The 14,922-nt window shown below is 46.1% G+C and overlaps 1 protein-coding gene across 4 annotated transcripts in view; it reads left to right on the top strand.

Moving 5' to 3' along the window:
- The window catches only part of CLCN1 (chloride voltage-gated channel 1), a 69,379-nt gene that overhangs the window by 20,746 nt on the left and 33,711 nt on the right, over positions 1-14,922 (top strand). For 2 of the 4 annotated variants that reach the window (XR_008236376.1, XM_052794935.1), the window contains exons 1-6: positions 4,090-4,497; positions 11,733-11,886; positions 12,414-12,545; positions 14,093-14,221; positions 14,333-14,466; positions 14,820-14,897. Coding sequence is in view for 3 of the 4 variants with exons in the window: in XM_052794935.1 (XP_052650895.1) it covers positions 4,309-4,497; positions 11,733-11,886; positions 12,414-12,545; positions 14,093-14,221; positions 14,333-14,466; positions 14,820-14,897 (816 nt within the window). In the remaining variant the exon portion in view is untranslated. Of the gene's footprint in view, positions 1-4,089; positions 4,498-11,732; positions 11,887-12,413; positions 12,546-14,092; positions 14,222-14,332; positions 14,467-14,819; positions 14,898-14,922 lie in introns of those variants that run through there. The other 2 variants (XM_052794938.1, XM_052794937.1) reach the window with 2 other exon arrangements.

Below are 14,922 nucleotides of genomic sequence, written 5' to 3'. Positions count from 1 at the left end.
TAAGCACAGAATATTATTTTTTTCTTTATTCTTATATGACTATTTTTCTATTCTACATGTATGGTTCTGCGTAACAATAACTCTGCCTCTGCAAATTCAAGTCCTTTCAGTCTGGGGTGGTAGAGGTCTCTGCATCGCCATCTGCTATAATGTCTGTGCATGCAGTGTTGGTGGCAGCTGAAAAACAGACCTTACATTTCATTCCAGAGGAGGCTGCAGTCTGGTGGCGGGCCATAAGGTTTGTATATAGCGAGGTCATGAAGTGGTCTAGGATGAATCTGCTGGAGAAACAAACAAACAAAAAGCTCTTACATAAGCAGAAGGCTCAAAAGTTAGTATGATGTCTGATAATTGTGTGGGCAGGGCACAGGGAACAACATTAAGCGTGTCACTGTTGATTAACAGCACTGGGATTTCAGGTGATAAATCTCCTGGGACAGGACCATGAGAGAAGTGCGAGTCTTCAATCATCCCTCCCCCCACACTATCAGAGCTTTCACTATAAAGGCAGTAGGATGGGAAGGCTAGGAATTATGTTTCTGCATCCTGAAAAGCATTCAGGAGAGAAAAATAAAGGCCTGAGAGAAAACTGGGAAGAGGAGGGAGAAGGATAGATGGCTGACTGGAGGAGAGACCCATCTTTGGTGAGAGTTCTTCTAACTTCTATTCCTTTCTTCTTCCTCACCTAAGACCCTGATTTGGGCTGTAGCTGTAGTTTCATCTGTCATGAAGATGTCCTGCTTGAAGGAAGTACCACAGAAACATGCTTTGGAGTCCCTCTAGGGCCTGTAATAGGCAAAGAAAAAACTGGTGTATGAGCAGGTTGTGTACCCTTCCTCTCGTGTGCTGTGGGGCAGTCTAGAAACTTTTGTGAGCCCTTTCAAGAGGCTTAGGAGCACCTGAGGAGTCAAGCCATACGTACAGGTCATCTGTGCTTGTGACTAGTGCAAGATGGTTATTACATCTTCCTCTTTTTTTACATCTTCCTCCACTTCTGTGGTAGTCTTCTGAGTCGGTTGGTAACCTCTCAAGCAACAGAAGTACTACATTGTTGTGTTCTGGCAGAAGGGAAGAGCTAGGCCTAGGACAGATGAGCAATAAAGAAAATATATAAAGAAGTGTGGCAGGAAATTACAGGAAAAGTGATAGGGGAGATTTGACAGCAGTTGCTGGGCAGCAGCAGTTCAGAAAGGCAGATCTTTTCAGGTTGTGCTCAGTGTTTTGTACTTTTGGGACTCTGCTGATCTGAAAACACAGACAAGACAATGGGTAGAGCTGGAACAGTACCTTCCATTAGGGCAGCTGGGCCAGCTGGAAAAAGTGGGCGAGGTATTGGGTCTGCAAGTTCTTCTCTGAGTCTGAAACAGAAGCAGCAGATCTCAGAGCAAATACAAGTTGAGAGTAGCTGCTTTGAATTTAACTAGACCAGTGTCAGTGAGGCTGTGACAAAAGATTATTGTGGAATAGAGAGGATGTTAATAGTGCCCAGAGAGCTGACAAAAGGCTTTCTTCCTAGGGGAAAGAGCAAGAGGGGTGATTTATGAGTTGTGGAGCATCATAAGATTAGTGTTCAGGACACAGAAAATAATGTGACATAAATCCAGTATCTCTACAGGTGGCATATATTTTGTCATACACTGGAACGGTGAATTTCAGTTCTCAGTCTTTTCCTTGGTAGACAATATCAGGGTACAGAGATCAGAGGTAGAAAGATTGTTTGATGAGAAGTGCTGTCCCACTGGGAATTAGATAAATGCTAAGTCCTCAGAGTGTACACATGTACCACTATGTGTATAATGATTGTTCAGTTTCATCTGTACAGTTATCAGTCTTCCATTTGGTGCACTGGATGAGGTGTATTACACGTGAGGGCGTGGGGTTTTTGTGGGTTGTCTTCCTCATGAGGATAGTAAAGGTTTCTTGTTTGAGTAGCATCTGGAGTCTTTTGGTGAATGTTGGCCTTGGGGTCCTTCATGCTTTTATAGATGAGGTGAGTGAGGCTGGGGACACTTTGGAGGCTGAGAGGGACAGTTCTTGGTAAAAACCTTTCAGGGGAGGATCATCTTATTTTAGGCTATAATTATATAATTATTTTCCATGGAAGTTCCACAGCAGTATCGTACAAGAGAGACGGTAGAGTTTGATAAGCTGGCAGTAGGGGGTTCTTTTTTAAACTGAAGCAATTTCTGATGTGCTATTCTTGTGCCTCTTGAAAAACAAGAGCTAGAAGAGTGCACATTTGGGTAAAGGTTCCCATTAGTTTTCTCCAGTGGCTGTGATGACTGTTCTCCTCCAGTAAGTGTAATAGTAACTGAAGATCTGGTGCTGTATTATAGCTTTGATGTTTGCTGGGTCTTACTGTGGTTGGTCTTTAGGTTTTCTATATATGATGCACACATTCTATACAGTTTTTTATATTTTGTACACTGTATAGTATATGCTATGCATCATTTTTTATGTAAGCCATAGTGACATTGGTCTTCCAAAAGCATCTCAATAGGTTGGGAACAGTTAATGCCTTTATGATGGAAATCTCTGAGGGTATCCAAATGTTCTTCTCTGACTTCCTAGACATGGTCACTTAGAAACTCTTCTTTAAGGTGGTTCATTACAAGTTTTGTCCTACTGATGGGCCACAGTCTTCCTCCAGGAAACATTGCTTATTGACAGTAAAGTGAGTGCTGGTGAGAATGAAACAGATGAGCCTATATGTTTTGAGGCAGCATTGATAGTGCTTTTGTAAATATTCAGAGCTTGCCTGGCCTGCCACCAGGTGTGGGTTGTACAGACTAACAATATCCATATGGATATTATTGCTAATGGATATCCATATGGATATTGTTAGCAGAAACATTGGAGGAGGTGGAGAGGTGGTTTATGGAGGAAATCAAGTGTGTCTTCTTGGAGACTGTCTTTGTACCCCACTCTCGAGGACCATGCAGACTGAGAAAAAGCAAAATGAGCCTCCAAGAGAAATGTTTTACAGGGGTCTGCAAAATGAGATAATGAGACTACTGTTCTGGACCCAAATGAAGGGTGTTTTGCCTCTCTCTCTCCCCCATCCTGCCTGTGAATCTCTTACCCTACAGTGTGAGAAGCTTGGAAATCATTATTCTGGAGAGCTGAGTGTGTACAAGAGGAGGAAGAATGAGTTAATAGCACCTCTTTAGTGACTGCGTTTGAGGCATGTGGGGTCTTCTTTTCTTGTACACAATTTCTAGGATCTTGAACTCACTGCTCTTCATTGATTAATAGCCATCAAAAGACATACGGTTACAGGCAGCTCACTGACAGTACTGGGCGGTGTCTCTAGACCATGTTGCTGGAACATGCTTCTCATTCCTGTCCCTGGCTTGTAGCTCACTGGTGTTGGCTGAGCTTATTGCTTTTTTGCCTGGCTGAGAAACAAGTGGCAGAGAGGAGAAGCTGTTGAATGGTCTAGCCTGTGGAAAAGTGAGCATCAAGAAGAATAAATTTCTGCATATACCCATAATTGAATACCCACAGAGCAGTTTGGTGACATTCTTCAAAAGCATAGAGTGTTCCTCATGGGAAGGCTGAGATTAAGCTGTAACGCTCAGCAGATTACAAGGATGCCCGACTTCTCCATTAGGGCTTGCTGCTTCTCCTGTGGACCATGGACTTAGAAAAATTGTCTTGGGACACTGAGTGTCCATCTTGTTCTATCTCACCATAGTTCCTGGCATCTTTATGATTGTCACTCAGTCTTTGGACAGCTGGTATCTGGGGAGAGAACGAGGAAGACCACTGAATTTTGTTCTCATTGCAAATATGGCTTGCTTAGGATGGAGAGGTGTGAAAGAAGAGATTTCCTGGATAATAATTTCTGCCTCCTCCTGTCTGCTTTCTGTGTCTGTACTTCTAGCTCTGTCTGTCTTACTGCCTTCTTCCCCCCCCCCCGCCCTTCCCTCTCCTTCAGGAGTTCCCCTTTTCCCCACACCTGATATTCAATCCCAGCCGAGTTAGCGCCTTTTGCTGAGATCAGACACGGCACTGGGGAATCATGTGGCAGAGGAAGGTTGCTATAAATATAGTTAAACCCTGCAATCACTGCCTTTGAGCAGAAAGGGGAGCAAGGGAGAGAGGCACAAGGAGGAGGAGGAGGAGGGGCAGAGAGAAAGTGAGCGCAGGAACAGGACAAGTCAGAGTGGTCTGAGGAGAGAAAGAAAGGAAGGAGGGAGCAGAAGAAAGTGTGGAGGCCATGCTCTTGGCCAGAACATGTGGTGGTTCTAGGTAAGGCCCAGAGTGGCAGCTCCATTACAACTGAGCGTGAGGAAGAGTAGAGGCATGGAGAGCTCAGAGACCATGACGCAGGAATCCAGATCGAAGTCAGCTTTGTGGGAGGGCACACCGCAATACGACTATGTCTGCTTTGAGAAATGCACCCGTTACGGGATACCTTTGGAGGCAGGACACGAGGCCGGGGGGACAGGGGACGACCTGCACTACCTGGAGAACTCCCTCAGCTACCCACAGGTAGGGCTGGATAACCGGGATGTTTGTGGCAGCACAGGTCTCCCTGGGATCACGTAGGCTCTTGGGGCTCCCAGGATGGTGCTGGTAGAGCACACACCCCTGTCCTTTCCCAATCCTACCAACTCTCCCCTTTGCTTGCTAACTCCCAGGTCAGGCATTGAGACTTTCACGGTTGTACTTGCATCCAGGAGTGCTATCAGCATTTTGAGTCAGGGGTCGTTTCCATCTGCCATGGGCACAAACAGAGTTAGTAGGGGCAAGCTGGGATGGGGAAAATCAAGCAGACCATTAATGTGTTTGTAACAGCAAAGAGAAACTGCAGCTGCCTTCAGCTGCATAGTGATATTAAGTAGAGCAGAAGAGTGAATAAAAACAAAGAGTACAGTGATGTATATAGATGGGTATCTGTCTGCACAGCTGTATAGAGGAAGTCAAGCAGAGCTCTGTTCTGGCTTTTCTCTGACCAAAAAGCAATTCATGGTCATAGATCCACACATGTATATTGCTAGTTCTGGTAGCTCTTAGGGGAGCTGTAAGTGAGGGATTTTCTAACCCTTAAATTTGACCTGACTCTTGCTCTGGTTCATACAAGCAGCGGTTCAGAAAAATGCCTGGGACTCTGGTTATGGCTTCTTGTTCCATTACCCTCTGTATCTCCTCTACCTCTCCTTTTGGGACAGCCTCCTGCAAAGGGGAGGTTTTACAGCAGAGTTCTGGTGTCTTATTTCCTACTGCTCTGCTCAGACTAAGCCAACGTAAGAGAGCTTTAGAGCAATGAAGGATCCAGTCAAATGACGAGAGAGCGCGCATGTGAATGTGAAATTCATACAGAGAGGATGTTTCTCCTTACGTGAATAGAAATCCCCTTACATGAATACTTAAGTGAATGATTGGGCAATGAGGGCGGGGATGCATTCATCATTTCCAGGAGACTTTTGTGATTTACTGATAGGGAAAAAGCCACATTTGCCACCAAGAAAATCTCTTCCAGTAGATAAGTATCCCAGTGAGGATTATATGTGCCACATTGCAAAAGATCACAGAATCAGTTCCGTGGCCATATACAGGAATTTCTCTTCTGAAACTGTCTAAACCATCTGAGAGTTCGCAAATGTCTCCTACACTATACTTTTCCAAAACCACTCCCTGGCTGATTTGGAAGCAGCAGCGCAAACGGGAAGGCGTCTGGACAGAGGTCTGACTGGAGCAGTTCATGCTTTATTTACACTAACACAAGGCAATGGTTTGGCTGCAGCAGCCATGCTGACAGGGTGAGCATGGGGTCGGATGGGATGGAGAGGTACGTGCGCCCAGCTGGAGCAATGCCTAGGGCTGGAGAGCTGAGGTGCCTTCAGGGAATGCACCTTGTGCTGCACGAACCGTTAGTGAGTTGGGGGCGGGGGGGAGCTGTGCAATGCAAACTGTTTCTCCAGTAAAGCACATCCATGCACAAAACCATCCCAGTTCACGTGTATCCACCCGATATGCTAGTCTCACACGTCTAAAACCACTCTCACAAGCAGGCGCGGATAATACCGTGAGGCAATACAACCCACCTCCATGCTGTTGCTCCCTGGCACTGGAGTGTCTTTGTTCCCAGCTCCAGAGGCACGCTGGTCAATGCGTGTAGATAGACAACCTCATGCACAAACACGCAGGCCATCAAGTGCATTCCCATGCGTAGCTTCAGGCAGTATGTCCCCCCAAGCAAGTATTCATTTGTGAACACAATTTACAACCTAAAAAACAGACAGCCATGTTTATAGATTTACTGACAAATATGCCCTAGAAATACTTTTACATAAACAGTCACATACACATGTGCATGTATGTTTATGTATGAGACTTTGTATGCAGACATATTCTGGCAAAACCAGGCTTGCTGTGCATGTGTATATTTTGCTAGCCATTCACGCACATGCAGATAAAGTATAAATATGTATGCTAATGTACACCTTGTACAAACATGCACACTTACGTTATTAGCATGAAAAACAACCTGCTGCGCATGTTTTCATCCATTTCCATGCAGAGTAAACATTAAGATTTCTTTCCCCACTGTCATGTGAAAAAACAGTTGGCAGAGAGAGATTTTGATTCTGCTGCGCCCTTTTCTTTTGTTAGCTGTTGCCTTCTGTTCTATATGTAGGTTGGAAGCTATTTCAGACTGGCTCTGTGATTTGGTTGGGTTTACTCAGGCCCCAGAACAGTGAAATCTTGGTCTTTGGCCTGGGACCTTCAGGTAATTGATGGTCAAAACCCATATAGTGGTTAATAGATAATAAAATAATCATAGTAGTAGGATAATAATAGTAATATATACATAATTGTGGACAATTAAGATAACAGTAGATATATGATAGATGATGTAATATACTTTGATAAAAATATACATTCTCATATACTGTAGGATTTTGTATTGTTTTCTTTCTGCGTGAGAAAGCAGCTACAGCTGGTGAAGTATTTAGAAGCTGTGTTATTCATGACTATAGAAAGGGTGTTCATGGCAGAGAGCTCACTCAGCAACACACAGATGGGTGTAGTGGGAGGGATGTGTAATAAGTAATTAGGCAATGCAGTAATATAGACTAACAGGCCCACTGGAAGATGTAGGTGGAAGGGGCCTCCGGAAGTCTCTAGCCCAAGCCCCTGCTCACAGCAGGGCTGACTCCAAAGGTAGGTCAGGTTGTCCAGGGCCTTGTCCAGGCACATTCTGAACATCTGCAGGACAGAAGATTCCCCAGCCCCTCTGGGTTCCTGTGCTGAACCGCCCTCAAGACGGGGGGGATGGGGACATGTTTTCCTTTCGCACTGACTTCCCTTTCTTGCAAGTTACGCCTTTTTCCTTTTGTCTTTCACTGTGCCCCACCAAGAAGTCTCGCTCTGATGTTTCTCTCCAACCCCCCTCTCCCTTCAGGTGGTGGGACTGCTGTTAGATCTCCCCTTTGCCCTCTGTTCTTCAGGAAGAACTATTATTTTGTTGCCGTCCCCCACCCTTCACATGTGCCTCATTGGCTCTGTGTCTAAGCAGTTGAGCCTAGACTTTTCACTGACATTTAAATTTACTTACGAAGTGAGTTTGGGGAGGTCTCGCCTTTGAGACCAAATATGGCTACTCTTTTGTGATCCATCAGAAAAAAAAAAACTAAGGAAGATCATTTCAGGAATAGCAGGATGACTACAAGGCGGTAGTGAGAGGGATGAGCGGTAGAGCCCAAGGCTGCCTCAATGGCCAGGAGCAGCACATTAAAAACAATATGCACTGACGGTGCTGGGGGAAGGGATTTTTTTATGGGTTTGTGTGGCACAGGTTTTTTTGGTAGCAGGAGAGGGGCTGCAGGGCCGGCTCCTGTGAGAAGCTGCTAGAAACTTCCCTGGGTCCAGGCCGGACCCGCCTCTGGCCCAGGCCGAGCCCGTCAGTGAGAGTGGTAACACCTGTGGGAGAACAGATTTAAGAGGGGAAACCTGCAGTAGGAGGAACCCCTCTGTGAATACTAGGTCGGTGAAGGAGGAGGGGATGCCCCCGCAGCCCGTGGTGAGGCGGCAGGCTGTCCCCCCCCAGCCCATGGGGGGGAGCGGATGTCCCCCAAAATGGCCGCGACTCCCGCGCTGGAGCAGTCTGTGACTGAAGGACTGCACCCTGTGGAAGGGACCCACGCTGGAGCAGTTTGTGAGGAACTGCAGCCCGCGGAAAGGACTCACGTTGGAGAAGTTGGTGAAGGGCTGTCTCCCGCGGGAGGGAGGGACCCCACGGCGGAGCAGGGGCCGAGCGCGGAGTCCTCCTCCCCCTGAGGAGGAAGGAGCGGCAGAGACAAGGGGTGAGGAACCGACCCCAGCCCCCGTCCCCTGCTCCCCTGCGCCGCCGGGGGGGGGAGGTGGAGAGAACCGGGAGTGGAGTTGAGGCGGGAAGGCGGGAGGGCTGCGGGGAAGCTGTTCTCAGGTTGGGTTTTACTTCCCAGTATCCTTGTTTTGATTTGATTGGTAGCAAGTTAAATTGATTTTGTTTCTTCCCAAGTTGAGCCTGTCTTTTGCCCGTGACCATATGTGAGGAGTGATCCCTCCCTGTCCGTGTCTCGACCCATGAGTCTGCCGTTATATTTTCTCCTCATCCCACCGTGTCCAGGGTGGGGGGGGCAGTGGGCGAGCGGCTGCGTGGTGCTTTGTTACCGGCTGGGCTGAAACCAGGACAGATTTCAGGACTGGCGTATGCTGTGGGGCACATATGGTTCTGTCTGAGTGGCATGGGAAATAGCCTAGGCTTTGGATGGTGAGAGGAGGGCAGTTTTACGCAGGTGCTGAGTTCTCAGAAAATAGCTCCCAGAAAAGGCTTGAGATTGTGGTGCTGTACATATTTTTCCGCTGAGATTTTGTGCAGCTTTTCCTCCATTACTCAAGCAATCAAACCTCCCTATCCGTTTTGGAAAGGCAAACCCTGCTGGTTTACAGTTAAACATTAATAAATGCTTCATCCCTGAAAATGAACTTTATCCTGGTTGTGTGTTCTCCCTGGATGTTTTTTTGGGTTCCCCCCCACCCTTTAGTGGTATATAAATAAATATGTGTGTGTATATATATATATGGGGGTGGGTGGGTCCCCCTTTATACCCTCAGCTGGTTTTGCACCATTATCATGGTCTCAGCATGTAGCCAAGCTAGACATGATAGTACCTTTTCTGGCTCAACCCTTTAGGTGGTAATTGATATCTTTCAAAATTCTCTCCAGTTTTTCTGCTGCTCAGAAAACTTGTGTTTCTTGTGTTAGAGCAGGAGCATCAGCAGAAGGAACAGTCTAAGTCCTATTGTGTTATATTTTTAGTTTTACGTGTTTTCTAATGGAGTGGATATTTCTTGCCTAACCTAATTTTGCTTCAAGGTCATCCTATGATTTCCAGATTCTTTCTCTGTCCCACAATCTCCTACCATTTTAAATAGTGCCAGAGTCCTGGAGAAGCAAAGCACGTGTATGAAGCATTCTTTGAGTTGAGACTAACTTGTTCTCCAGGAGAGAACCTTCATTTTTGTGTCTGGAGACTAACTCCTTTTTTCCCACATCCCGAGTGCACCATTTTCCAGCCAGATAGAAGTAGTGAACTAGGATGCCATATGAGGACTTTTACCATTCATGCTATTACACTGTCATGCTGTTCCATCTGGACAGATGGAAGACTCTAATTTGAACATCATACTTCACACAGGTTTGAGTTCATCGTTTGGATTAAGCTGTATTTGATATAAACCCATCCCTTGTGACCATGTAAAGGCAATGAAACATTAGCTGAGGTGATGTGAAGATGCATTTGTCTAAAATCTGCTAGTACTTTGAATTTCTGGCTGAAACAGACACAGTGAGAGCAAAAATGAGCAGTCCGCTATTTAGGACTGGATTCCATATATGACAGCTTACCTTGTACATGAAATTCTTCAGCCTGATGTTTCACTGTCCTGTCTGTATTATGGGGGTCAGAGCATGGCCATTCCTCACTGCAAAGAATCTGCGTTGCTTAATTTGCCTAGAGTGTGTTGCTAATCCTGTGGTTAATAATTGCATTAAATTTGTCAGCTTCCAATACAGTGATGAATGGAAGAATGCTTTCAGGTGTTCAGATAGGATCAATTTGTTTAAGAGACAGCAGGTAAGCCACCTTAAGAGCAGGATGATTTAAAAAAAGCCTAGGTGTGTGTTCTGTGATAAAACACTAGGGTGTTCAAAGGGGGCTATCGCACATGGCTCAAGTGTCTCTTGAGGAATATATGCAAATAAATAAACTACTTAGGACCTTCAGTCATACTTGTTATGTAGAAATATGACTTGGTAGAGCACTGAAACAGCTGCTGAGAGAAGCTGGGGAATTTCCACCCTTAGAGATGTTTAGGAGTTGCCTGGACAAGGTCTTGAGCAGCCTGGCCTGGCTCTGCAGTTCACATGCTGTGAGCAGAGGCTTGGACTCGAAACCTCCAGAGGTGCCTTCCAGTGTAAATCTTTCTGTGAGTCCCTGAATCTATTTGATCTCAAGGGAACAAGAGCAACATCTCCTGTGTCCCTTCGAAAGGAGGAGCTGTCAACTAGAAATGTCTCCTAAGCATGTGGTAGTGCTTTATGTCTCTCATGTGTCTTGTCATTCTCCAGCTGAAGTGTCTGATTTTGCTCATCAAAGCATTGCTTACTTGCCTCTTGCCACTCAGAAAATCTTGGAGAAGCAGATGTTGTGCTGGGGAGCAAGCAAAGGGTCACCTTCTCGCAGGTGGGAAGTGCCAAGATCACAGGCCGTGCATCGGGTGGTAAAGCCAAAGCTGGTTCATAGAAGGACGTGTGCGGAGGAGAGGCTTATTCTCTGCTTCTCAAATGCACACCTTCCCCACCTGTACTCTGGAAGAGTGAGGTAGGATAGCTGCTCTTTGGGGAATCTGATAAACAAACATGGGGATGCAGTCAGGATCCTTCAAGCTCCCTTGTTGTTGACAAGGTGGCACAGCTGCCAAGTTTACTACAGATTCATGTATGAAATGTCATTGGTAAGTGCATGTAGTTAGTTGTGAATTGCATATAACCAGCTGCATTTCAAGATTAGTATCTGAAGACAAAGACTAGATTAAGTAGTTAGGAAATTCAGAGGAATTGGAGATATGTGAGGGCTTAGCATGATGATTTTGGTAAATAATGAGAGGAGGCGTGCAGTACCCTGTGATATTTCTGAGCTGATGCTGCTTCTTTTCCTCCGCAGACACCATCAGTGGCCGTGTGCCCTGTTAAGCATTCTTTGGCAGCAGGAGGAACAGATGCAGGACATTCCTGCAGCCTGTTTGATAGTGTAATGCCTCTTGAAACCTTCAGAGATGTTTTACAGTGCTGCTGAAATCTGTAAGACAGCCCTGAGGGTGGCAGCCTCATGTGAACTATTTTGACCTTCTTTTGTACCTCCAAAAAGCCTGCTCAATCTCTTCAGACCACAGCCAGCTCTTTCTCAGGATGTTAGAAAGCAATTAATATTCTGTGACCTTATCTTGTACCCCCAAAAAGGAGATGAAAAGATTTTGGAGAGACTGGAGAGAGGCACCCAGAAAGGAAAAATGAAAAAAAAAGATGAGCTGCATCTGTCTGAGAGTTTCTGCGTCTGTGTCTCCTGCTTGGGTACATTTGGGTCTGCACCTCAGACTGTTAGTAGATCTGCCTTTTCATCTTTAATGCTATTTGTGAAGGATTTGCTTTTGATCTCTCTTGCTTTCTGCTCCTCTAGCTTTATGGCCAATACACAGACCAGATAACTGACTTTGCAGAGAAGGAAGCAGCAAAACTACTGAATAAGAAGCGGGCCCAAAAGAACAATGAAAGACCCCTGAAACGCGAGAGTCAAGTAGAGATCAAAGAAGAGCACTATTCCAAATGTCAAGGTAGGGACAATTCATCTTTCATTATCCTATGACCAGATATTGGGTAGGCCAGCCAGAGAGATGGAATTTAAGCAAGGCAAAAAAGACAAGAAAATTGTGACTGGGAAGAAGCAGGGAAGGAAGGAAAAGGAATCACAGTGGATCAAAAAGACTTTCTCATGCGAGCTTTCATCCTAGGAAGAGCCAAGACCTGTTTGGAAAAAAGACCAGACCCAAGTTAAGAATTTTTTCCACAACAGATCTCTGTAACAGGAGGAAAAGGACTTTCTTGTATCAGATTTTTGCTGCTAGTGCACAAGATGTTAAATTCTGCCCCGTGTCGTGTCCCCCCCGCCTTTTTTTTTTTAACTGCATAAGGTTTTGCAGGACTGTGTAAGAGAGGGGTGGGTACCAGTCCTTCAACACAAAGCCCATGATTCTTCCAAATAAATCCTTATTGTAGCCAGTTCTCAGCATAGGAGAGGAGAGACAGACACAGGCTTCATCTACGTTCCCTCAGTTTTTCTGGTTCGCTCTTCCCTCCGCAGACTGTGCTAGACGCATCCAGAAATACGTTACCAAGAAGCTTGGAGAGGACTGGATTTTCTTGATTCTGTTGGGTCTGGTCATGGCGTTGGTGAGCTGGGGAATGGATTATGCCAGTGCGAAGAGCCTACAGGGTGGGTCCCACTCAGGTGTTGCAAAAAGCACATGGTAAATGATACAAACCTTTTACAAAGCCCAGTGACCAATGTTCCCCCTCCTTTAACATGGGTGTCCATCCTCACCCCTTGCTGCCTGGGAAGTGTGAAGTACTTGCAACATAGTAGAGAAAAAGTTAACTAGGGAGAGGTTCTTTAAAGGGATGGCAGGGAAAAAATTGGAAGCAAGCAGGTAGGAGCAAAGGATATGTGTATGACGAGTCGCAGACAAACCATGATATTGACTGCCTTTCCCTCCTGCTCCCTTGAGTATGTAGGGCACAGGGAAGTGGTACTGTGGTCCTTCCTATTATACTGGTTCCCATCCTCCCCAGGAATATTGAGCACATGGGGGATGGGGAGGGGAAGGAGCTCTTAGATGCCCTCCTGACACTGTTTCTGCTTTTTACCTCGTTAGTGTTCTATCCAATTTTTATTTATACAGTGCCCTGCAGTTTCCTGCTACCTGGCCACATAGTGCTCTCTCCTTTGGCTCTCTTCACGAAGATCTCCTGATCGCTGTCTTATATCCCTTCCCTCCATTTTTCCTGTGGTCCCTCTCCCCTTTGCCAGCCATAACAATTACAAGATCTTTCAGTCCCCCTGCCCCCCGTCCTGGTGCACACACAACATTGCCCACACCATGTTAACTGCAGTGTTCCTTTGTCCTTACCCTCCGTGTCCCAATCCTGGGCTGTACACACACCCCAACCCTTTCCTCTCAGCGGTCTTGGCTGCTGATGTCCACCAGACACTGCAGTTCCTCAAAGCTCCCGATATTCCTTCAGGCCAGTGTTCTTCCCTCTAAAGCTTCACCATCTACCAGGTGTCTGCCTCACCCTACCAGTCTCAGAGAGCCCCTGTCCCTTATACTCCCTGCAGCTGAGTCCTTTGGGTTTTTTTCTTTCCCTCCACCAAGTCTCAGCCTCCTGCTGCGTGAAGAGCCAGCTCAGGCAAAGAAGTTGCAGTTCAGTTTGGATTCTCGGCAGCTCGTGCTGTTGTACCTGGCTGAGCAATGGTACCACTGCTGTTTTAACAGTTGGCACAGCTCCCTTCATGCTGCTGCTCTGAAAGGCAAATCATAATCAGAGCTTTTAAGGTAGTTTTTGTGAAGGAATGATTTTTCATGTGATTGAGATGGAGGAGAGGGCACTAGCTATTGATGGACCAGTTTATCATCCTTCAGGACCCAAATAAGGCCATCAGGCTGCCAAATGAAAAGACCCTGGACAGTGATTCATCCTCACCACTGCATGTAACACCTCTTCTTACACCACATTTGGGCACAGGTATTAATAGGGTCTAAGAACAGAGAGCCACTTCCATCCATTCCTGCAGAATGCCCGTTTTATCTGGGAACTTGTACTCAAAATGTAACAAGGCTTGTCTTAGAAAACGAGGACTTTAGGGTAGCATTTCTCAGGGAGATTTAGTATGGGCAGATTTAGCAAGTGTGTGATTCTTTGATGTCTACCAAGCTGTTCAGAGCAGCTGTAGTGACTGACAACTTCTTTGTTTGCCTACAGCCTACAAGTGGATGTACAGAGAGCTGCACCCGAATGTTCCTATGCAGTATCTGGCGTGGGTCACATACCCACTTGTTCTTGTTCTGTTTGCGGCCATTTTCTGCCACCTCGTCTCTCCGCAGGCTGTTGGTGAGGGCAGAAGGCATGGCAAGATCTGTTTCTGTCTGTCTTGTTTCTGTCTGTTTCTTATTCCATTTGCCTGCAGGTTTTGTTCATCCCCTGCTCTGCTGTTGTTTTCAGGGTCTGGGATCCCAGAGCTCAAGACCATTATGAGAGGAGTGGTCCTCAAGGAATATCTCACTCTCAAAGCTTTTGTGGCCAAAGTTGTGGGCCTCACAGCTGGGCTTGGAAGTGGCATGCCTGTGGGGAAAGAGGTAAATATTGCTGTTTTCATGTGCAGTAGTGGCCAGGGCCTGGGAGGTGGAAGGGGTTGTCTGTGAAAGAAGAGTCTATAAGTGTTTTCTTTCTTTTGCCACTATTCCTCTTCTCAAAGCTCTGCTCTTTCAGCAGCATTTATCTTCTCTTGGCCATTTTGCTTTCACTTTGAAAGGCTTGATAGAGAAAACATCAAAGAACTCAAGTCAGGTGTTCTCGGGGGGGCGGGGGGGGGGAAAGAAGATTGGAGGACAGGCTGAGATGGCCAAAGAGAAATTATGAGATCTGCAATGGCTAAGTGGTTGTCAGTAACCAGAGGGTAACCCTCTCTGATTTTCTCCTTCTCTTGCAGGGTCCTTTTGTGCATATTGCCAGTATCTGTGCTGCAGTACTCAGCAAATTCATGTCAATCTTCTGTGGTGTGTATGAGGTAAGACACATGTCTCTGCATACAG

This window comes from Harpia harpyja, chromosome 8, assembly GCF_026419915.1.
Source record: "Harpia harpyja isolate bHarHar1 chromosome 8, bHarHar1 primary haplotype, whole genome shotgun sequence".
Classification (NCBI taxonomy): Eukaryota; Metazoa; Chordata; class Aves; order Accipitriformes; family Accipitridae; genus Harpia; species Harpia harpyja.
The sequence above is the reverse complement of the archived record's forward strand: the minus strand, read 5'-3'. Positions and strand labels throughout refer to the sequence as shown.